The sequence below is a fragment of the Salmo salar genome, chromosome 01, assembly GCF_965601325.2.
Source record: "Salmo salar chromosome 01, fSalSal1, whole genome shotgun sequence".
Taxonomy (NCBI): Eukaryota; Metazoa; Chordata; class Actinopteri; order Salmoniformes; family Salmonidae; genus Salmo; species Salmo salar.
The window spans coordinates 77,966,188-77,987,648 of NC_138291.1; the positions used below are offsets into that span (position 1 = coordinate 77,966,188).

Below are 21,461 nucleotides of genomic sequence, written 5' to 3' on the forward strand. Positions count from 1 at the left end.
CTGACTAAGTTATTTTGATGATGATTTATGTATGCTAAATATAAGCATGCCTGGTGTCAGTTTACATCCATTGTTTTTACGTCAAAACATGCTAATGCTAGCATTAGATGACAGTGTATTTGGGAACTTGAAAAGCGCTATTTGATACCCATACATATGTAGCCTATTATAATATTAAACTTAACAGACATGTTTAAATAAACATGTTTATTTCAGTCCCTCCTACATGGCTCATAGACACCTTTCATAGTCTCAAAACAAGTATTTTTATCATGTAGTTGGTGAGCACTTTAGCATAGCATGACTTTACTCTAGCTGCTTTAAAATATCAGGGCTATGACAATGAACATAATTACAGTTCCCTGAAGGAGGAAAGGAGGTATAGCATGCTATGGGGAGTCAATGACCAATCATATTTACCTGAAGAAAAGTCAGGCCCAACGGGCCAATGGATGCTGAGCCCGCCCTCGGAAACCCCGCCTTCCTGGCTATAATACCGGGGATCGCATTCATTTCCTCAATTCAGTACAGCTTTGCGAGCCCAAATCCCCTGACAGTGCAGGGCAAAAATATGTCATATGTCGTTTCCTTAGGAAGTGCCCTACCCCTAGCTGGATTAGTGAAACAGACAAAAAGCTGGTCACAAACGCGGATATCCTTGGTCCTATCCATATACATGCGTAAAGTGCGCACCGGACACAGGCCATGCAACCTCCATTGTTCACTTCAAGCAAAGGGAGGAGGGGATCTGTAAGACATAGCCAGGGACCTGTAAGACATAGGCATAACCTTGGGAGCAAAAGCTGCATTAGGACGATTGAGTTTTTGTCAGACATAAATAAACAATTCAAGGTGAAAGCCAAAGGTCATAGCTTTCTGGGAGGGAACACTACTTCAAAATATTGATGACTAAAGCCATAGCGAAGCAGTGCAAAATGGCTGTCAGCTCAACTGGTTTTAACACCTCAATCACACTGCATTTTGATACAAATTAATTTCCAATGGAAAGCTGTCTTTTTATTTAACTAGGCAATTCAATTAAGAACAAATTCTTATTTACAATGACAGCCAATTATACGCCACCCTATGGGACTCCCAACCACAGCCAGATGTGATGCAGCCTGGATTCAAACCAGGTACTGCAGTGACTCCTCTTAGCACTGAGATGCAGTGTCTTAGACCACTTTGCCACTCAGGAGCATTTGCCTTGCAGCATTGCGTTGCTGAGGCAGTTGCAGTGCGTTCTGTGTGGTGCACAAGTTGGCTTTATCGAACGTATCAGAACGCACTGCAACTGCCTCTTCAACGCAATGCTGCAAGGCAAACGCTCCCGAGTGGTGCAGTGGTCTAAGACACTGCATCTCAGTGCAAGAAGTGTCACTGCAGTACCTGGTTTCGAATCACGGCTGGTAAACTGTATGCGTTGACGTCTTGACAGAAAGGGTAGCAGATGGTGAATGTTCAACTTTTGTTGCACACATATCCAAATGATGCTGCGTACCATTTTGCGCAATGTATTTACTATGAATGTGGTATGTTGTTGTCCCACCTAGCTATCTTAAAATGAATGTACTGACTGTAAGTCGCTCTGAATAAGAGTGTCTGCTAAATTACTAAAATTTAAATCTAATCAAACGCTGCTATTTATTGCTGACCAGCAGATGTCACTAATGTGCATTGTGAACAGATAATGACGCTCCGAGTAATGAACCGTTTTTCTTCACAATTTGGTGAACTCCACTGTGGGGGAGAAGACGGCCAATCCACCCCCAAGTGACCTGCCGCCCTACGACACAGCTCCATCAAAGGCTCATTAAATACCAATGGTTCACTCTCCCCTGCCGAATCCAAAGCCAGGGCTTTAGGCAGCCCCGGACTGATGTCATCTGATTCACACTCTGAAAACCCTCCAGAGCCAACCAGGGATAGTATTTCAACCCTTGAATCTGGACTCTGAACACTGCCAGAGAAACTGGAATGAGCCTCACTCGGCTGGGATGACACCCCTATCAACTCCAACCAGCGCTGCTGCTCTGTCCTGGCCTATAGCCTTTTTTTTAACTTACTCTTTCTTACCGCTGGCCATCTTACTCAAGCAAGGAGCACTGGCTACACAAGCAGAGCAGAAAGTAGTCAGCTTCTACAAAACAAAAAAAACAATACCAAGACCCAAAACTCGCAACTTCTAGGACAGGTATCATCAACTAGATTCAGCCACGGGGCGATTTGTTGCTTGAGCGGATGGTCGGGGGGCCGGAACATAATTACAAAGAATTTGTAGACTGAAAATTGATCGCTAGAAGCCCAAACAGATATAATGTTTGACTAAAAGAATAATTTCAAACCTTCCTTACATTTATATACGATCACGTGTCTTTGTGTTATGCGTAGGAATACTTGGGAACAAATGTATTCAATTAAAATCACTTGTAGCTGATTTCATGGTGTTTTTATAGTCTTTTATGTCCAACAACAACAAAAAATTACTCTATACCAATAAATACTATTTTTTTGCTCAGAAAACTTTGGGGGCCAAATAAACAACCCACGTGGCGCCAGTTGGGGAACCCTAATCTTGGGGGACGACTTGTCTCTCCCCACAAACAGACACCTACATTGGAGCAGAATCTCCTAGTCATTGTGTGCTTGAAAGGTTTGTGTGACTTTCTGTCTTCAGGCAAGCTGAAGAGCAAAGAATTTATGAAAATGAATATGAGCCCTGGTATTATAGCCACAGAGGCGGGGCTTCCGAGGGTGGGCTCGGCATCTATTGGCCCGTTGGATGTCAGTTTTCTTCAGGTGAATATGATTGGTTGTTGACTCCCAATAGTATGTTATACCGAGTGACCTACTGACAGAGAACTGGCTGTTTCAACTCTTTTTATTAAGTAATTGGTTCCACAGCCTTTTTTTTGTTTACTCAACTTTTCAGTCGTAGTGTTACCTGAACTAAGAGAAATCAGTTGGCCCAAACTTAGCTCCAAAAATTCTGTCAATTTGTTATTAAAAGCACTGTTCTCAAGTTGGAGCTAAGTTTGGAATACTAATATTTTTTAGTTCAAGCAACACTTGGACTGAAAAGTTCACTAAAGTAAACAAAACAATGGCTGAGGAACCACTTACTTAATAATGTTGGAATCTCTTGATTCCAACATCCTTGTTTGTAGTATGTGACTAGAAAGGCAGAAATGTTTGTTAGTTTCATGATGGAAATCCAAATAGCCTGTTATCTGTAGATGTATTTGTTTCCCTAAGTGCAACAGACTGAGGTGTGTGTGTGGTCTACCTCAACTCCTGTTTGGCACTCCTGTTGCGGGAACTGAGGGACGGCTGCTTTGATGCTGATCGACCGTGTGTGAGAGAGAGAGAGAATCAACAGGGGATTCTTTTTGGGCACGTCTTGGCTATGCCTGTGATGGAGTGCCAGGAATGGACTCTGGCCAAAATGTTTTATGAATCAAAGTCCATTCGGGTCTTTCATTTATTTAGTTTCTCGGACGGCCTGACCAGTTCTTACGGTTAAAGTGTGCCAACACTGAGTGTTTGTTTGTGTGCGTGTGGGGGTTTTGTTTCAACATTTTCCCAGCAATGTTGCTCATAGCTGTTCAAAGTCACATTTGTATATAGCCTATACATGGTTGGTTAGGTTAAAGAGTTGTTTCAAAATTCAAAATACTAAATGTTTATTCTTGAATCCATTCCTAGTGATCCAGTTATTTACAAATGTTGCTGTACCAGCAATGTTCCTGTAAGATGCCAAGTAAGAGTGATTTAATAGTTCTTATTTTGTCATGTTACCAACACCCCAGCAACACCACACCAGGGTCATATTCATTATGGCCAAACGTATACTGTTAGAAAAAAGGGTTCTTTGGCTGTCCCCATAGGCAAACCTATTTGGTTCCAGGTAGAACCTTTTTGGTTCCAGGTAGAACCATGTTGGGTTCCAGGTAGAACCCTATGTGGAAAGATTGTTTACATGGAACCTAAAAGGGTTCTACCTGGAACCAAAATGGGTTCTTCGAAGGGTTCTCCTATGGGGCCAGCCAAAGAACCGTTTTAGGTTCTAGATAGCACCTTTTTTTCTAAGTCTAGCAACTTTTTAAATGGAAAACGAAAACAGGTAGTCCATCCCTGTTTCAGTCTGTTTCCTTAGATTTGTTGCCTAATGAATACAACCCAGTTGTTTGAGCAGACCTATACCCCCACGTTGGCAACAGAGATCATTGTTTTTCCCTTGAATCCTGGCTTAGCTGACGGTACTTAACATACAGTACACTGCTGTGTGTGGTACATAGGCCTACACTCTGACCACTCATTCTAAACATACACACAGACCTAGACATTCCTGATGCAAATATCTACACCCCAAAGTAAAGCAGCGAGAGCCAGGACGTGGTGGTCAGAGAGAACAGGGAAAAATGAGTTTGTTCTTATTCTAACTATGCCACTCATGGTCACCACAATACCACCTACGCACACACATGCACGCACACACAAAGATTTACTGTAACACAACACAGATGGGCCTTTCTGGAGGCTGACATATTTGTCTATGTAAGTGTATTTATACTTGTTGACATCCGTACGACCAGTATGTCAGGTACAGATGCTTCTAGGGCATAACTGGTACTGTCTGTGTCCATGTACACAAACACATGCCCACCAAGGTGGATTTTTTTTGACAATGTGTTTGGCTGTAATTCTGTGTGGCATGGACCATATTAACCAAATGTGAGCCAGTTTGTGAGGTGTAGGGAATGCTTCACCCATCTGTGTTCATCAACAACACATGTCCACCGATATGGCTAATAAACTGTGTGTGTGTGGGGGTATCATTTTGTGTGGCATGGATCATATTATCCAAACACCAGATATCTACAGTGTGTGAGTATCATTCTGTGTGGCATTAACCAAGCACCAGTGGTGGAAAAAGTACCCAATAGTCATACTTGAGTAAAAGTAAAGATACTTTAAAAGAAAATGACTCAAGTAAAAGTGAAAGTCGCCCAGTAAAATACTACTTCAGAAAAAGTCTAAAACGATTTGGTTTTTAATGTACTTAAGTACCACAAGTAAATGTAGTCGCTAAAATATACTTAAGTATCAAAAGTTAGAGTAAAAGTATAACTAATTTCAAATTCCTTTAATTAAGCAAACACGACGGCGCGGTTTTCTTGATTTTTAAAAATCTACGGATAGCCAGGGGTGCACTTCAACACTCGGACATCCTTTACATACGAAGCATTTGTCTTTGTGAGTCTGCCAGATCAGAGGCAGTAGGGATGACCAGGGATGTTCTCTTGATAAGTAGGTGAATTGGACCATTTTCCTGTCCTGCTAAGCATTCAAAATGTAACAAGTACTTTTGGGTGTCACGGAAAATGTATGGAGTAAAAATTACATTATTTTCTTTAGGGATGTAGTGGAGTGAAAGTAAAAGTTGTCAAAAATATAAATACTAAAGTAAAGTACAGATACCCCGAAAAATAAATTAAGTAGTACTTTAAAGTATTTTTACTTAAGTACTTTACACCACTGCCAAACACATGACACAGTTGTCTTCTATAAACGCTGATTCTGTAGGCAAGATTTAGTCATCTCACCTCACAGGAATAACATGTGTTTAATGAAACCTCAACTAGTAAACAGAAGAGATACTAACATCCTTTCTTAATGTTCCTGTTTCTTCACAGGAAAATCTGGGACACCAAGGTTGCTGATCCATCCACAAGGTAAGACCTAGTCAACGTCTGAACATCTCAACTAACTACAAATTCTTTTTTTCTCCAGATGTTGATCATTTTTGTGCATCTGATTTGAACTCTATTATAATGCCTTGTGAGTTTTAAATGTGCTTATAATGCATTATGTAGAGTGTTTAAATGAAGTGTTACTGGATAGTTCTTGTCTTGTTCCTCTCCTTCATGGAACTGACATGACAGACGTTAGCTATGCACACGTTATGTGTTATAAAGCGTTATATGACATTTATGACCGCTTCTCTCCCACTTCCTAGGCTGAGCCTCATGGCTCGTAAAAAAGGTTTCTGGGTAGAGAAGGTTCACTGCCTGGGGTCAGAGACCAGCCTATCAGAGTGTCACGCTCAGCTGTCCATTCCACATAGCCCCACCCCCTGTAAGAGTGGGAGACATGCGGTGGCGAGGTGTGTACCGGGACCGCAGTTTGCACGTATGTCATCTGGAAGACCCCAGGCACCCCACCCAATTGTGGTAAGAGACAGGCACACGCACACATAAAAACATAGACACACACACACACATCATGCATCACTGTGCTAAGAGCCAAGACCTAGACACTTTTCCTGTGTTCTGCGCAAACATAAGATACAAAACATTCTTAGACAATAATACAGTCTAGTCATACATGATGCTGACACTCTCTGTCTCTCTCTGTCTTTCTGTCTCTCTGTGTCTCTCTCTCTCTTTCTCTGTATTTTGGTCTCCTGCTGTCTCTCTCGCTCATTCTGACTCTCGCTCTCTCTCTCCTCTCCCCCTCTAGCCGGTGCGTCTGAAGGCTGGCCCCAGGCTGGGTGAGGGCCGGGTGGAGGTGCTGAAGGAGGGGAAGTGGGGGACCATCGTAGACCACGTGTGGAACCGCGTCTCAGCTAGCGTGGTGTGCAGGGAGCTGGGCTTCGGAACCGCCAAAGAGGCCCTCACTGGAGCTTACATGGGACAAGGTAGGGCAGGACTCCCTCTCTATCTGTTATTCTCTGTCTTTTTGTCTCTCTGTCTCTCTCTGTCTGACTCTTTCTCTGTCCTACAGGGGTCAAGGTTCGACTTTTATTCTCACTGGCAAAGGAAAAAGTTCACTCCGGTTGTGCCACGTGAACATGGAAGTTGTGTTTTTACCAGTTTCGTCCATTTCATCCTGCCCTATAGGTTTCAGGGTCTTAGGCACAGGCACCTGAGAGAACACACCCATGTATATGTCTCTGTACTCTGTGTACCTTAGGCTGTTTGAGATTCCATGTGAATCAGAGGAACTTTTCCAGCCATGCTTAGGACTTATCTTAGGACTCTACGCTCGTCTGCCGCTGAATGGTCTGAGAATGTATTTGTTTGTGAGCCTGAGGGTGCTGATCTGTGGTTCACACACTGTTAGCGGATTTCCACTCTTCTCCACCATGGTCACTGCAGCTGTATGTGTGTGTGCGTATGTGTGTGTGTGTGTGTGTGTGTGTGTGTGTGTGTGTGTGTGTGTGTGTGTGTGGGCAGCTGGAGGGCTTCGCGTATATGGCTCAGATCACAGCCGAATGCTCCTCAAAGGAAGGGAGTCAGCAATCTCAGCTCCACCAAGACGTGCACACGCATACACACAGCTGTGCATTTTTTAATATATACTGCTCAAAAAAATAAAGGGAACACTTAAACAACACATCCTAGATCTGAATGAAAGAAATTATCTTATTAAATACTTTTTTCTTTACATAGTTGAATGTGCTGACAACAAAATCACACAAAAAGAATCAATGGAAATCCAATTTATCAACCCATGGAGGTCTGGATTTGGAGTCACACTCAAAATTAAAGTGGAAAACCACACTACAGGCTGATCCAACTTTGATGTAATGTCCTTAAAACAAGTCAAAATGAGGCTCAGTAGTGTGTGTGGCCTCCACGTGCCTGTATGACCTCCCTACAACGCCTGGGCATGCTCCTGATGAGGTGGCGGATGGTCTCCTGAGGGATCTCCTCCCAGACCTGGACTAAAGCATCCGCCAACTCCTGGACAGTCTGTGGTGCAACGTGGCGTTGGTGGATGGAGTGAGACATGATGTCCCAGATGTGCTCAATTGGATTCAGGTCTGGGGAACGGGCGGGCCAGTCCATAGCATCAATGCCTTCCTCTTGCAGGAACTGCTGACACACTCCAGCCACCTGAGGTCTAGCATTGTCTTGCATTAGGAGGAACCCAGGGCCAACCGCACCAGCATATGGTCTCACAAGGGGTCTGAGGATCTCATCTCGGTACCTAATGGCAGTCAGGCTACCTCTGGCGAGCACATGGGGGGCTGTGCGGCCCCCCAAAGAAATGCCAACCCACACCATGACTGACCCACCGCCAAACCGGTCATACTGGAGGATGTTGCAGGCAGCAGAACGTTCTCCACGGCGTCTCCAGACTCTGTCAAGTCTGTCACGTGCTCAGTGTGAACCTGCTTTCATCTGTGAAGAGCACAGGGCGCCAGTGGCTAATTTGCCAATCTTGGTGTTCTCTGGCAAATGCCAAAGTCCTGCACGGTGTTGGGCTGTAAGCACAACCCCCACCTGTGGACGTCGGGCCCTCATACCACCCTCATGGAGTCTGTTTCTGACTGTTTGCGCAGACACATGCACATTTGTGGCCTGCTGGAGGTCATTTTGCAGGGCTCTGGCAATGCTTCTCCTGCTCCTCCTTGCACAAAGGCGGAGGTAGCGGTCCTGCTGCTGGGTTGTTGCCCTCCTACGGCCTCCTCCACGTCTCCTGATGTACTGGCCTGTCTCCTGGTAGCGCCTCCATGCTCTGGACACTACGCTGACAGACACAGCAAACCTTTTTGCCACAGCTCGCATTGATGTGCCATCCTGGATGAGCTGCACTACCTGAGCCACTTGTGTGGGTTGTAGACTCCGTCTCATGCTACCACTAGAGTGAAACACCGCCAGCATTCAAAAGTGACCAAAACATCAGCCAGGAAGCATAGGAACTGAGAAGTGGTCTGTGGTCCCCACCTGCAGAACCACTCCTTTATTGGCGGTGTCTTGCTAATTGCCTATAATTTCCATCTGTTGTCTATTCCATTTGCACAACTGCATGTGAAATTTATTGTCAATCAGTGTTGCTTCCTAAGTGGACAGTTTGATTTCACAGAAGTGTGATTGACTTGGAGTTACATTGTGTTGTTTAAGTGTTCCCTTTATTTTTTTGAGCAGTGTATTTTTTATTTCCTAATATGCGACAGCCACCAGCTGTTTTTACCACCTAGCCACGGGTCTTTCCCTGTCCTAGATGGGAGAAGTCTAGGTGGAGCAGGGAGTGGATTGGTAGGGTTTATAGTTTGTGCTGATAAATCCCATAGCTGAAAAAGGGATATGTAACAGCACCTGATCTCTAAATAAACCTTGGTGGCTTTATATTGAACTAAAGTGTTTTCAAAAAGTAATCATACCCCTTGACTTATTCCACATTTTGTTGTGTTTCAGCCTGAATTCAAAATGAATTAAATATAGTTTTTTTCTTCACCCATCTGCACACAGAATACCCCATAATGACAAAGTGAAATAAAGTTTTTAGAAAATGTAGCAAATTTATTGAAAAGGAAATACATAAATATCTAATAATTATTCACACGCCTTTGCTATGACATTCAAAATTGAGCTCGGGTGTATCCAATTTACTTTGATCATCCTTTAGATGTCACTACAACTTGGTGTAGTCCACCTGTAACCAATTAAATTGTTTGGACATGATTTAGAAATAAACACACCTGTCTATATAAGTCCCACAGTTGACAGTGCATGTCAGAGCAGAAACTATACCATGAAGTCCAAGGAACTGTCCATAGATCTCCAAGATATAATTGTGATGACAATTTCTAGAGTGTTGAACATTTCCAAAGGCACAGTGGTCTCCATCATTTGGAAATTGAGAAAATATGGAACTACCCAGATTCTGCCCAGAGCTGGCCGTCCGACCAAACTGACCAACCGGGCAAGAATTTATGCAGCAGCATACAAGACATTGTATGGAGTCCCAAAATCCTGACTTGGATTTCCGAGTTGGATTTCCGAGTTGGATTTTCCCTGTCGGAGCTAGTTTTATCTAAGTTCCCAGTTGTCTTGAACTAACATGTCTGAGATTTCCGAGTTTCCAGTTGTTTTAAATGCAGCAGAAGTCATGCTGGATGGACAGCATGGACAATGTATTCAAACTTTCGTGGCCCATGGCATTACCCCCTTTTTCGTCATATCCAATTGGTAGTTACGATCTTGTCTCATCGCTGCAACTCCTCTACGGACTCAGTGAAGGTCGAGAGCCAAGCCACACTGCTTCTTGACACACTGCTCGCTTAACCCGGAAGCTAGCCGCACCAATGTGTTGGAGGAAACACTGACAACCGAAGTCCGAAGTCCGCTAGAGAATGATGAGACAAGGAAATCCCGAACGGCCAAACCCTCCCCTAACCTGGACGACGCTGGGCCAATTGTGCGCCGTCTCATGGGTCTCCTGGTCACACCTGGCTGTGACACACCTGGCTGCAGTGGCACCTTAGCACTCATTGTTGAATTTGCGTTTCCAACTTGTTGTGTAATGTTTATCTCCAATGGTTGATGAGCACCGATACGTTTTGTCTATAATTTCTCTTCATTATTTATCTTCATATAACAAGGATTGAAAAGGATTTGCCAGTAGATTGTCGACTTGATTCATGATGATGACTGCTAGCGAAGATTTTGAAAGTATGATGTTGACATGATCAGTACAATCAAAGCTACTGTAGATATAATGTGATTTGATGTAATTTTATCTGTGGCCAATGACCTTGAGCCTTCATGGATGTGCACTTCCAAAGTCTATGGCAGCACCCAACGGCCTTTAATTTTTTTAGCTCTACCCGTAGGTTTTGCTCTGACGAAGTGTCCCCATGAGTGTGAGAACACTGAGCCAATCACGGCACAAATAGAGAACATTACCAACCCCTACGCTCCGTATTTTCCGCTGGCTGCCCCATCACCACAGAAAACACTGAGCTAGACTGAAACACCTGCATTTTGGAGCTGCCTTACTCAAGAAAGCAAAAAGGAGACCATGTACAGTATGTGACTTTACATCAGTAATATTTGCACACAACCTATCCTATGTCTAGATAAAAAATGATGACAAACTCACGTTTCTCAGATTTATGCGCAGGCGCAAAAAAATGAAGTGATGACATGTCAACTTCCTTGGATTCTAATTTGCTCTCTGTTTATCATAGACGCTTCAAACAACTTTATAAAGATCGTTGACATCTAGTGGAAGCCGTAGGTGTTGCGAAATGAATCCTTTCTCACTATGGTATCTATAAAACAATGACACTAAATAGTACAGTCACAAAATTCACATTTTTTTGGATCTATTTTTCACAGGTTTTTGCCTGCAATATGAGTTTTGTTATACTTACAGACACCATTCAAACTGTTTTAGAAAATTCAGAGTGTTTTCTATCCGAATGTGTTAATAATATGCACATCCTAGCTTCTGAGTTGGTGTAGGAGGCAGTTAAAAATGGGCACATATTTTTTTCAAAATTTCTCAATACTGCCCCCGAGCCCCAACAGGTTAAACCAAAGATTTCTTTTTTTTTTACATTGTTTGCAAACTGATATGTGACACGTATTAATGCCAAAAGAATACAAGCTAAACAGGTGCCCCACCTGCCCTGAATGACGCATAGCCACTGTTCTTCATTCCTGGTTCTAGAGAGCCTTAGGAGTGGAGAACATTGTAGCTCTTAGCATCCTCATCTCTCACTATTCAACAATCTCTGGTATCAATCAGCCTTCTGTACCTATACTGTAGCCTAATATAACCACACCCATCCCAACCTAATCCCCGCCACAGCCACATCAAAGTACCCCTGTCCCAGATCTTATGGCTGCTACATACTGTAACACCCAGCAGTCTGTGCCTGTGTTGTAATAGTCAAGGCGAAGTGAAAAGCTTTTAATTTTCTCCCAAAATAAGTTCATATTTCCTCCTGATCCAACCACTGGGCTGCTGCTTCAGTAACACCCAGTGTGTGGGAGTGCATGCGTACAATGTCTGTGTTAAGTCTGTTCCCAGACCTGCCTGTAGCATTACTATGTTGCGTGCAGCTCTAGCGTCCTAGGCTGTCACATCAAATGACAGGTTTAATTTAATAGTTTAATCCTCTCGCCCTGCTTTAAATGCAAGTCCCTAACTATATCCTGATTGGCAGGGCAATGGGTGTGAGAGTTTTCAGCTGTACACACACACGCACACACACACACACACACACACACACACACACACACACACACACACACACACACACACACACACACACACACACACACACACACACACACATTACACACTTTCGTAACACCTGCTTAGCTATAGCCATAGCTGGACTAGGGGACATCTGCCAACACTCTCTATAACATGTTGCTTTTTAGACATTTTACTGTCCTATATAATTTTGACTGAGTTCTGCAGGCCACATAAACGTATACATGTATGGTGTTGGAAAAAGCCTACATTAAGAGTCCAGATGACAGGACAGAGTCTAACGGACACAGACAGACAGACAGATGCAGACAGAATATGCAGACAGACAGACAGATGCAGGCGCAGACAGACAGACAGACAGACAGACAGACAGACAGACAGACAGACAGACAGACAGACAGACAGACAGACAGACAGACGCAGGCAGACAGACAGACAGACAGATGCAGACAGATGCAGACAGACAGACAGACAGACAGACAGACAGACAGACAGACAGACAGACAGACAGACAGACAGACAGACAGACAGACAGACAGATGCAGACAGATGCAGACAGATGCAGACAGACAGACAGACAGATGCAGGCAGACAGATGCAGGCAGACAGATGCAGACAGACAGACAGACAGACAGACAGACAGACAGACAGACAGACAGACAGACAGACAGACAGACAGACAGACAGACAGACAGACAGACTGACCGACCGAGACAGAGACCGACCGACAGAGACCGACCGACCGACAGAGACAGAGACCGACCGACCGACCGACCGACAGAGACCGACTGACCGACCGACAGAGACAGACCGACCAACCGACAGAGACCGACCGACCGACAGACAGACCGACAGAGACCGACAGACAGACCGACAGAGACCGACAGACAGACCGACAGACAGACCGACAGACAGACCGACAGAGACCGACAGACAGACCGACAGACAGACCGACAGAGACCGACAGAGACAGACCGACCGACAGAGACAGACAGACCGACAGAGACTCAGACCCAGACAATAGGAAATGTACATTGAATAACTGGTGTTTTTATGTACTGTAGTTTGGTAAGCATGACATGTTCTGGTGAATAGTCTCAATAAATGCAGTAAATGCACGTAAAATGTACAGTCACTAAACATTAGTTTAAATTTAGTATTTACAATAAACATTTTTAGATAAATAAACTATGCTATAATTAATGTTAGCACATACAGTACATGCCAATCAAGCAGACAGATACAAATCTTTAAGACTTTAGGGAGCTGGAAGCGGGATGATTGTGGTCACATAGCTAGTGAGAATAGCCCAAATAGTTGGTTAGTGGTTAGGAGGGAACCCTAGTATTTCCCTCTCTCTGAAGTTAAACGTGGTTTAGGGACATTAATGGTGTTTTTCTTTCCGTGGGACTTCTTAATGTTCAGCTGTTTAATCCTATTTGAAGTCCATTCAATCATCAAATGGGCCCTTTCACGTCGCCAAGCCTGAGCAGTAAAAACCATATAGGTCTGCCTGTGCCATATAGGTCTGCCATATAGGTCTGGTGACATTTCTCAGTCACGTTGCCTGTACTGACCCCAGTAGCTTTTGGGTGGGGCTGTTTGGGGACACAAATATAGCTCTGTGTGAGTGACTGTGTGAGAGAGAGACGTGTGGTGATAACAGTGTGTCTGAATGTGTGTTTAATGTGAGTACATTTTACATTTGAGTCATTTAGCAGACGCTATGTTTTTTTTCTTCCCCGTACTGGTCCCCCGTGGGAATCGAACCCACAACCCTGGCATTGCAAACACCATGCTCTACCAACTGAGCCACACGGGACCACGGGAGTATGTTAATGTGAGACACCAACTATAGAACTAGCCATCCTGATAGCCAGTCATCCACAACCATCTACCACAGATATAGACCTCTTTCATCCTCTTGGGGGTTCTACTACCATACGTCAGCCATGTTTTTTTCCGCTGCACCGTCTGTCAAAGGGATTACCACGCATGCAAATCAGCCGCTGTAAGGTCACGCACACGCAGAGCTATGAGATGTGATAGGGTTCACAGACCAAATCTACTGTACCTCACGGGTAAAGAGGACTAGTCCAAAGATCACACAAAAACATTTCTCCTCTGAAAATGAGATCCGTGAAAGGAGATAATTGAATGTACGCACACACAAATGTGATACAGCAGGAACTGTACAACGTACACAGCAGTGAATGGGAAATTAGTGGGAGTGAATTTTACATTTGCTGACTGTTTACAGCACTCAAATTCGCTTTAACCATTGGTAAAGTGAAGTCAAAAACTGAAACCAATGTCTAAACTCATCAGCTGCCATTTGAACTCTCATCATCATCATCGGTTTAAATTACAGGGACAATGCCTCTGTTTCCTATTCTGACGAACACTGGTGTATTTTTACTTCTATATGTTATTTACTCTGTGAGGTGGTATACATCCACGTGTGTGTGTGTGTATGTGTGTGTGTGTGTGTGTGTGTGTGTGTGTGTGTGTGTGTGTGTGTGTGTGTGTGCGTGTGCATGAGTCTTCGTAACCAGTTTCTCAGGATCTATTTCGTATCCGCCTTTTTTCACGGAACTACTGCCCAAATCAGCTAAAATGTGTTTTTTTAAATGAAGATCCACAATCCACAGAAGCTGTGTTGGTCTTGATAAGTTAAACTGTGGTTGTTCTGATCTACCTACTACTCAGTGGTATTTTACGTGGTTTTCTACACACACATATAGAGACGGTTGGTTCAGGAAGTGGGTTTTCTTTAGTCTATTTAATGTGGGTGGATGTATACCCAGTCATTGTTACCAATATGGATGGAGGCCTACAATCTATAATTTAGAACAGGGATGGGCAACTCCAGTCCTTGGGGTGGTGTCACACTTTTTGCCCATTCCTTGAAAACCCTGATTAAACTAATTACATTCTAAAGTGAAGATCATGATTAGTGTGACACCAATCAGGCCACCGAGGACTGGAGTTTCCCATCCCTGATTATGCAATCACCAACCTGCTTTCTCTCAGCTCTCTTGCTCTCTCGCTCTCTGATTTTTTGATCAGAATCACCTGTGTGTTATTTTTGTGGTGACTCAATATCTTCCCTGCTTACACCTTCTTTTAATTTCTCTAAACATTGTAAAAAAAACAACAATGCCAAGCCCTCTTCTCGATGTACTTCCTCATTATCTATATGTTACTTTTCACACTTATCAATAAAAGTTCATGTACTGGCCTACTATCTAAACTTGAGTACTCTTCCCACTTTCATACCTTCATCACATTGACAGCTTGTTTTACAGTTAGAAGCACCAATCTATGGACTCAAGTGTTACTGTATTTTATCTCCCGATTCAGCTTTGGCTCTGTTCTTGCTTGCACGTGTTCTCTGCTCGCCAGGGCGGTGTAGCGGATGGCTAAGTTACCATTGAGCAGTGACGTTTTCTTTCTGAAAAGTACTGGCTGGGTGGCGGGTGTTTTTTGTTGTTGTTTTTTTCAAGTACAAAATGGTGGTAATGATGTGTGTTGGATCTCTGGAGTACTCGAGGTACAGCCTTGTTTTCTCCTCTGGCAGACAGACAGACAGCGAGAGATAGAGATAGGAACCTTTTGTTGCTTAAGTACAGATAGGAACCTTTTGTTGATGGGGTGCTGTTGGGGTTCTGTTGTGGTGGGGAAGGCACAATCGGTTCGCACAAACAAATGGCTGAGATCGTTATCTGTTTATCCCTCTTTAACCTCAGCTTTCACTACTGTGGGTGTGGGTGTGGGTGTGGGTGTGGGTGTGTCTATTAGATAAGGGCCATTTAGGGGGATTGCATTGCAATGCCCTCGGGTCTAGGTTAAGTACCACACAAGATACAGAGAGATGTATGGTTGGTGTGGTGTGTTCATGCTCTCATCTTCCCTCTTCTCCCTCTCCCTCTCTAGGTACTGGTCCTATCCATATGAACAGTGTCCAGTGTTTGGGGACAGAGAAGTCTATCCTAGACTGTTACTTCCAAGATGTCCCTCTCTGGACGTTTAAACACACCCAGGATGCCTCAGTACGCTGCAACATCCCCAAGCTTGGCCTGGACAGCACGGTTAGAACACACACACACACACACACACACACACACCTTTACATTATATAATTAAGCAATACAACCATGTTCTGTTATTAATCTCCACCCGGCACAGCCAGAAGAGGACTGGCCACCCCTCAGAGCCTGGTTCCTCTCTAGGTTTCTTCCTAGGTTCCGGCCTTTCCAGGGAGGTTTTCCTAGCCACCGTGCTTCTACATCTGCATTGCTTGCTGTTTGGGGTTTTAGGCTGGGTTTTTGTACAGTACTTTGAGACATCGGCTGATGTAAAAAGGACTTAATAAATACATTTGATTGATTGATTGAGGGGGTGTGGTATATAGCCAATATAACAGTGCCTACCACAAACCACCGAGGTGCCATTTTGCTATTATAAACTTTTTACGAGTGTAATCAGAGCAGTAAAAAGACATGTTTTGTCATACCCGTGGTTTACGGTCTGATATATCTCGGCTGTCAGCCAATCAGCATTCAGGGCTCGAACCACCCAGTTTATAATACCAATTCAATTATTATAGAGTCATTAGATATTTATAATTATGAATATCTGACTTGCGAAAGATACAGGTTGAGAAAATACTGAATTGAAATGTATTTTTCTCCCTCCTCCTTCTTCTCCTCCCTCCTTCTACCCTCCTTCCTCATCCTACCCTAGGTGCGATTGGCGGGGGGCAGGGAGCCAGGTGAGGGGCGTGTGGAGGTACTGATGGATGTAGGGGGTCGTAAGAGATGGGGGTCAGTCTGCAGTGAAAACTGGGGGATCAACGAAGCCATGGTGGTCTGTAGACAGCTGGGTCTGGGGTTCGCATCCCGAGCACACCAGGTACGGAAACACACCTATGAAACCCTATTCCCTGTATAGTGCACTACTTCTGGCCAGAGCCCATTGTGGGAATATGGTGCCATTTCAGTTTACCCCTAGAGTACACCCTGACTCCCACAATTTACCCATCAACTCACTGAGTGTCCCTGAGTCCTCAAACCTGAAAAATCACCGGATAGCTGAAATACTCAGTAATACTTTCTGAGGCACATATGTAGGAACTCCTTCAAGACTGTTGGAAAACCATTCCTCATGAAGCTGGTTGAGAGAATGCCAAGAGTGTGCAAAGCTGTCATCAAGGCAAAGGGTGCTATTTTGAAGAATCCAAAAGATAAAATATATTTTGATTTGTTTAACACTTTTTTGGTTACTACATGATTCCATATGTGTTATTTCATAGTTCAGGTGGTTGAAAAATGAGTTTTAATGACTCCAACGTAAGTGTATGTAAACTTCAGACTTCCCTTGTGTGTGTGTGTGTGTGTGTGTATATATATATATATATGAATTAGTGCGTTATGATCGCATGTATAATGCATGTACAGTATAATGCCTTTCAACACAACATAATGCCTTACAATAATCCTTTGTAACACTTGCTATAATTTGTCATAACGTAACTGACTTGCAGACCTACCGCCATTTCCACAGCTGACCGTCACCTGACCAACCAGCAGCTAAATACTGCACATTGCTAAATGACTGTATCTACCCATACCCCAAGGGGAAGTGTGTGTTAATTGTGTGTGTGTGTGTGTCAATCTACATTATGTTTCTACAAAAGCTAGTCTGTGAGTGGATGGGTGGTGCAGGAAAAATCTCAGCTATCCATAAATAGATTATTTTGAGTAGGAATAGAAATATACACATCTACAGTACATCTACAGTACAGGGGTTATTTATGAAAGGGGCGTTTGCCAATAGTAGAAATACCCATGAAGTAGAACAAAAAAACTCTCAATAAGCATGTTTCTTTCAATTCACAGGATGATGGAGGAAAGAAAAGCAATGTACAAAAGTCAAACATCTCTCTCTCTCTCTCTCTCTCTCTCTCTCTCTAGGAGACGTGGTATTGGGCTGGGGATCGTAACGCAGCAGAGTTGGTGTTGAGTGGAACCCACTGTGTTGGAACTGAGCTGTCAATCCAACAGTGTCGCCGTAACAACCACGTACACTGTCCCCGAGGGGGAGGGACTAATGCTGCAGGGGTCACCTGTTCAGAGAGTGAGTCATTATCAAAGCACACCTGTCCATCTGGCTAGCTCTCTACAACTGTGTAATCTTTAACAGATCCTGCCCAGGGTTCTGTTCAAATGTCAAGAAATGGGAGAAAATGGTTTGAAACTGAAGTACCTGAACTCCAATATTAGCACTTATTTTCAATCTTCCACTTGAAAAGGTTTTCTCCTGTTTGCTTTCTGAATGTGAACTTGGTGTTTTATCATCTCTGATTAACCTTTAACCTACCCCTCCCGTAGTGGCCCTTGACCTATTGGCCCTTGACCTGATTTACCTTTCACCCCTGACCCCCATACATGCCTAAATTACCCCAAACCACTCACCCCTCTCCTCTGCCCCCTAGCTGCCCCTGACCTGGTACTAGATGCCCAACTGGTTCAGGAGACAGTCTACCTAGAGGACCGACCCCTACACCTGCTGACCTGTGCCAACGAGGAGAACTGTCTGTCATCCTCCGCTGCCAGAATGAACTGGCCCTACGGACACCGCCGCCTGCTACGATTCTCCTCCAGGATTATGAACATGGGACGGGCCGACTTCAGACCTAGGGCTACCAGGGAGTCTTGGACATGGCACGCATGTCATAGGTAAGAGGTGTTGTGGGAGTTGTAGTTTTATGATGTCTATATGATTTGTGGTAGTTGCAGCCTTTGGCATAATGAACATGATGCAGGCTGACTTTAGACCTAGGGCTACCAGGAAGTCTTGGACATGGCACCAGTGTCACTGGTATTTTTGGAGGGTCAGGGGCTTTGTAGTTCCAGAAATATTAGTTTTAGGTATTGTACTTGTTGTCCTGTTTTGCTTCATGTAGGGATTGTGGTAGTTGTAGTTTTACAATGCATTGCCATATACTTAGTAGTAGCTGAAATATTATATTGCTATACTTGTGATGAGCTGTATTACTATATCACTGTACTCTATAGATGTGATGTGGTTGACCTCTATTAAGGGGATGTGGTTGACCTCTATGAAGAGGATGTGGTTGACCTTTATGAAGGGGATGTGGTTGACCTTTATGAAGGGGATGTGGTTGACCTCTATGAAGAGGATGTGGTTGACCTCTATGAAGGGGATGTGGTTGACCTCTATGAAGGGGATGTGGTTGACCTCTATGAAGGGGATGTGGTTGACCTTTATGAAGGGGATGTGGTTGACCTCTATGAAGGGGATGTGGTTGACCTTTATGAAGGGGATGTGGTTGACCTCTATGGATGGGATGTGGTTGATCTCTATGGATGGGATGTGGTTGATCTCTATGAATGGGATGTGGTTGATCTCTATGAATGGGATGTGGTTGATCTCTATGGATGGGATGTGGTTGATCTCTATGGATGGGATGTGGTTGATCTCTATGGATGGGATGTGGTTGATCTCTATGAATGGGATGTGGTTGATCTCTATGGATGGGATGTGGTTGATCTCTATGGATGGGATGTGTTGGACCTCTGTGGATGGGATGTGGATGACCTCTATGAAGAGGATGTGGTTGACCTTTATGAAGGGGATGTGGTTGACCTTTATGAAGGGGATGTGGGTGACCTCTATGAAGGGGATGTGGTTGACCTTTATGAAGGGGATGTGGCTGACCTCTATGAAGGGGATGTGGTTGACCTTTATGAAGGGGATGTGGTTGACCTTTATGAAGGGGATGTGGTTGACTTCTATGGATGTGGTTGACCTCTATGGAGGGGATGTGGTTGACCTTTATGAAGGGGATGTGGTTGACCTTTATGAAGGGGATGTGGTTGACCTCTATGAAGGGGATGTGGTTGACCTTTATGAAAGGGATATGGTTGACATCTATGAAGGGGATGTGGTTGATACAGTTACATATGGGGATATAATTTTGTACGATATATTGTTTTGTATTGTTTTCACAGAAGCATAGTTATTTTTGCAATAGTTTTCTGTACCTGCATCAAAACTCCACTATTTTTCCTTCATAGCTCTTTCATAATTTGTTTTCAGCACTTTTATTTTCTCATGGCTCTCTCTTGTCCCTCTGCAGCAGACATATGGCGAGCAATATGTTTGGAACATTGAATCGTAATAAAATCACAGTATCAAATCGCAATACATATACAATTGTGAGAGTCGCAATACATATCGTATCGGAACGTAAGTATAGTGATAAAATCGTATCGTGAGGTCTCTGGCAATTCCCAACTCTATATAATATGTAGGTGTTAGGGAGATTTCACATATCCCCTTTATGATCTGGATTCTGGGGCATTAAGTATCCTGATCCATGCTATAAACCCTGGCTGAAATGAATCCTGTACCTACGTGAGTAGTGGGTCCAAGATCCAGGACCAGAGTACCAGGTAGCGCAAGTCGTGTGGAACTTTTTGCCCGTTGTAAACAAGCTGGCTTGCTAATGTCATGTAGAATGTGCGTCTCGCAAATCACATTCAGAAACAGTTATTTTCAGGTTTAGTGAAAGCAAAATATATTTTGTAAAATTCTCACAAACGCTCCAGGAAACCAAACCCGGGACAACGACCTTAGTTACAGTCCAGGGGAGGCTGTGGGAGTCCTGATCCTAGATCGACACAGCCAGCTTGTTGTGGTTAGCTGTGGTTGTCAGTCATTATAAGTAGTTGGTAGTGGAAGTTGTGGCTCTGGCTGACCATGCTTCAGGTAAATGTTTCTAAGTTGCACTATTATGGAAACCATCACCACAGACTTGCATTGTACAGCTGTAATGGGATAATTGGCACTTGTGGGACATAATTGTGTAACGGCTGTCGTAGAGAGGGGACCAAAGCGCAGCGTGTTGATTGCTCATGATGTATATTTATTTTAACTCAGAACACTAAAGAAAAAATAAAGCGAAAACGAAAGTGCACAGTTCTATCAGGTACATAAACTAAACAGAAGACAACTACCCACAAACACAGGTGGAAAAAAAAAACTACTTAAGTATGATCTCCAATTAGAGACAACGAGGACCAGCTGCCCCTAATTGGAGATCATCCCAAAAAACAACAACATAGAAATAGAAAACTAGAATCTAAACATAGATATACAAAACATAGAAAAACACAAAACACCCCCTGTCACGCCCTGACCTACTCTACCATAGAAAATAACATCTTACTATGGTCAGGACATGACAAATTGGTCTGTGTGGGATGAATAAGGTCTTATTGACTTTGACTGAATTGAGTTAGTGACAGGTTAGAGGTCTGTGTGGGATGAATAATGTCTCATTGACTTGAATTGAGTTAGTGACAGGTTAGAGGTCTGTGTGGGAGGAATAATGTCTTATTGACTTGAACTGAATT

At 43.7% G+C, this 21,461-nt stretch overlaps 1 protein-coding gene across 1 annotated transcript in view; it reads left to right on the forward strand.

Annotated features, from left to right (window-relative positions):
- Positions 1-21,461, forward strand: part of loxl4 (lysyl oxidase-like 4) — a 61,109-nt gene that overhangs the window by 23,782 nt on the left and 15,866 nt on the right. Inside the window, exons 5-11 of the mRNA XM_014214833.3 lie at positions 5,697-5,735; positions 6,020-6,233; positions 6,523-6,700; positions 15,955-16,109; positions 16,765-16,932; positions 17,994-18,156; positions 18,515-18,758. Coding sequence (XP_014070308.1) covers positions 5,697-5,735; positions 6,020-6,233; positions 6,523-6,700; positions 15,955-16,109; positions 16,765-16,932; positions 17,994-18,156; positions 18,515-18,758 — 1,161 coding nt within the window. The remainder of the gene's footprint in view (positions 1-5,696; positions 5,736-6,019; positions 6,234-6,522; positions 6,701-15,954; positions 16,110-16,764; positions 16,933-17,993; positions 18,157-18,514; positions 18,759-21,461) is intronic.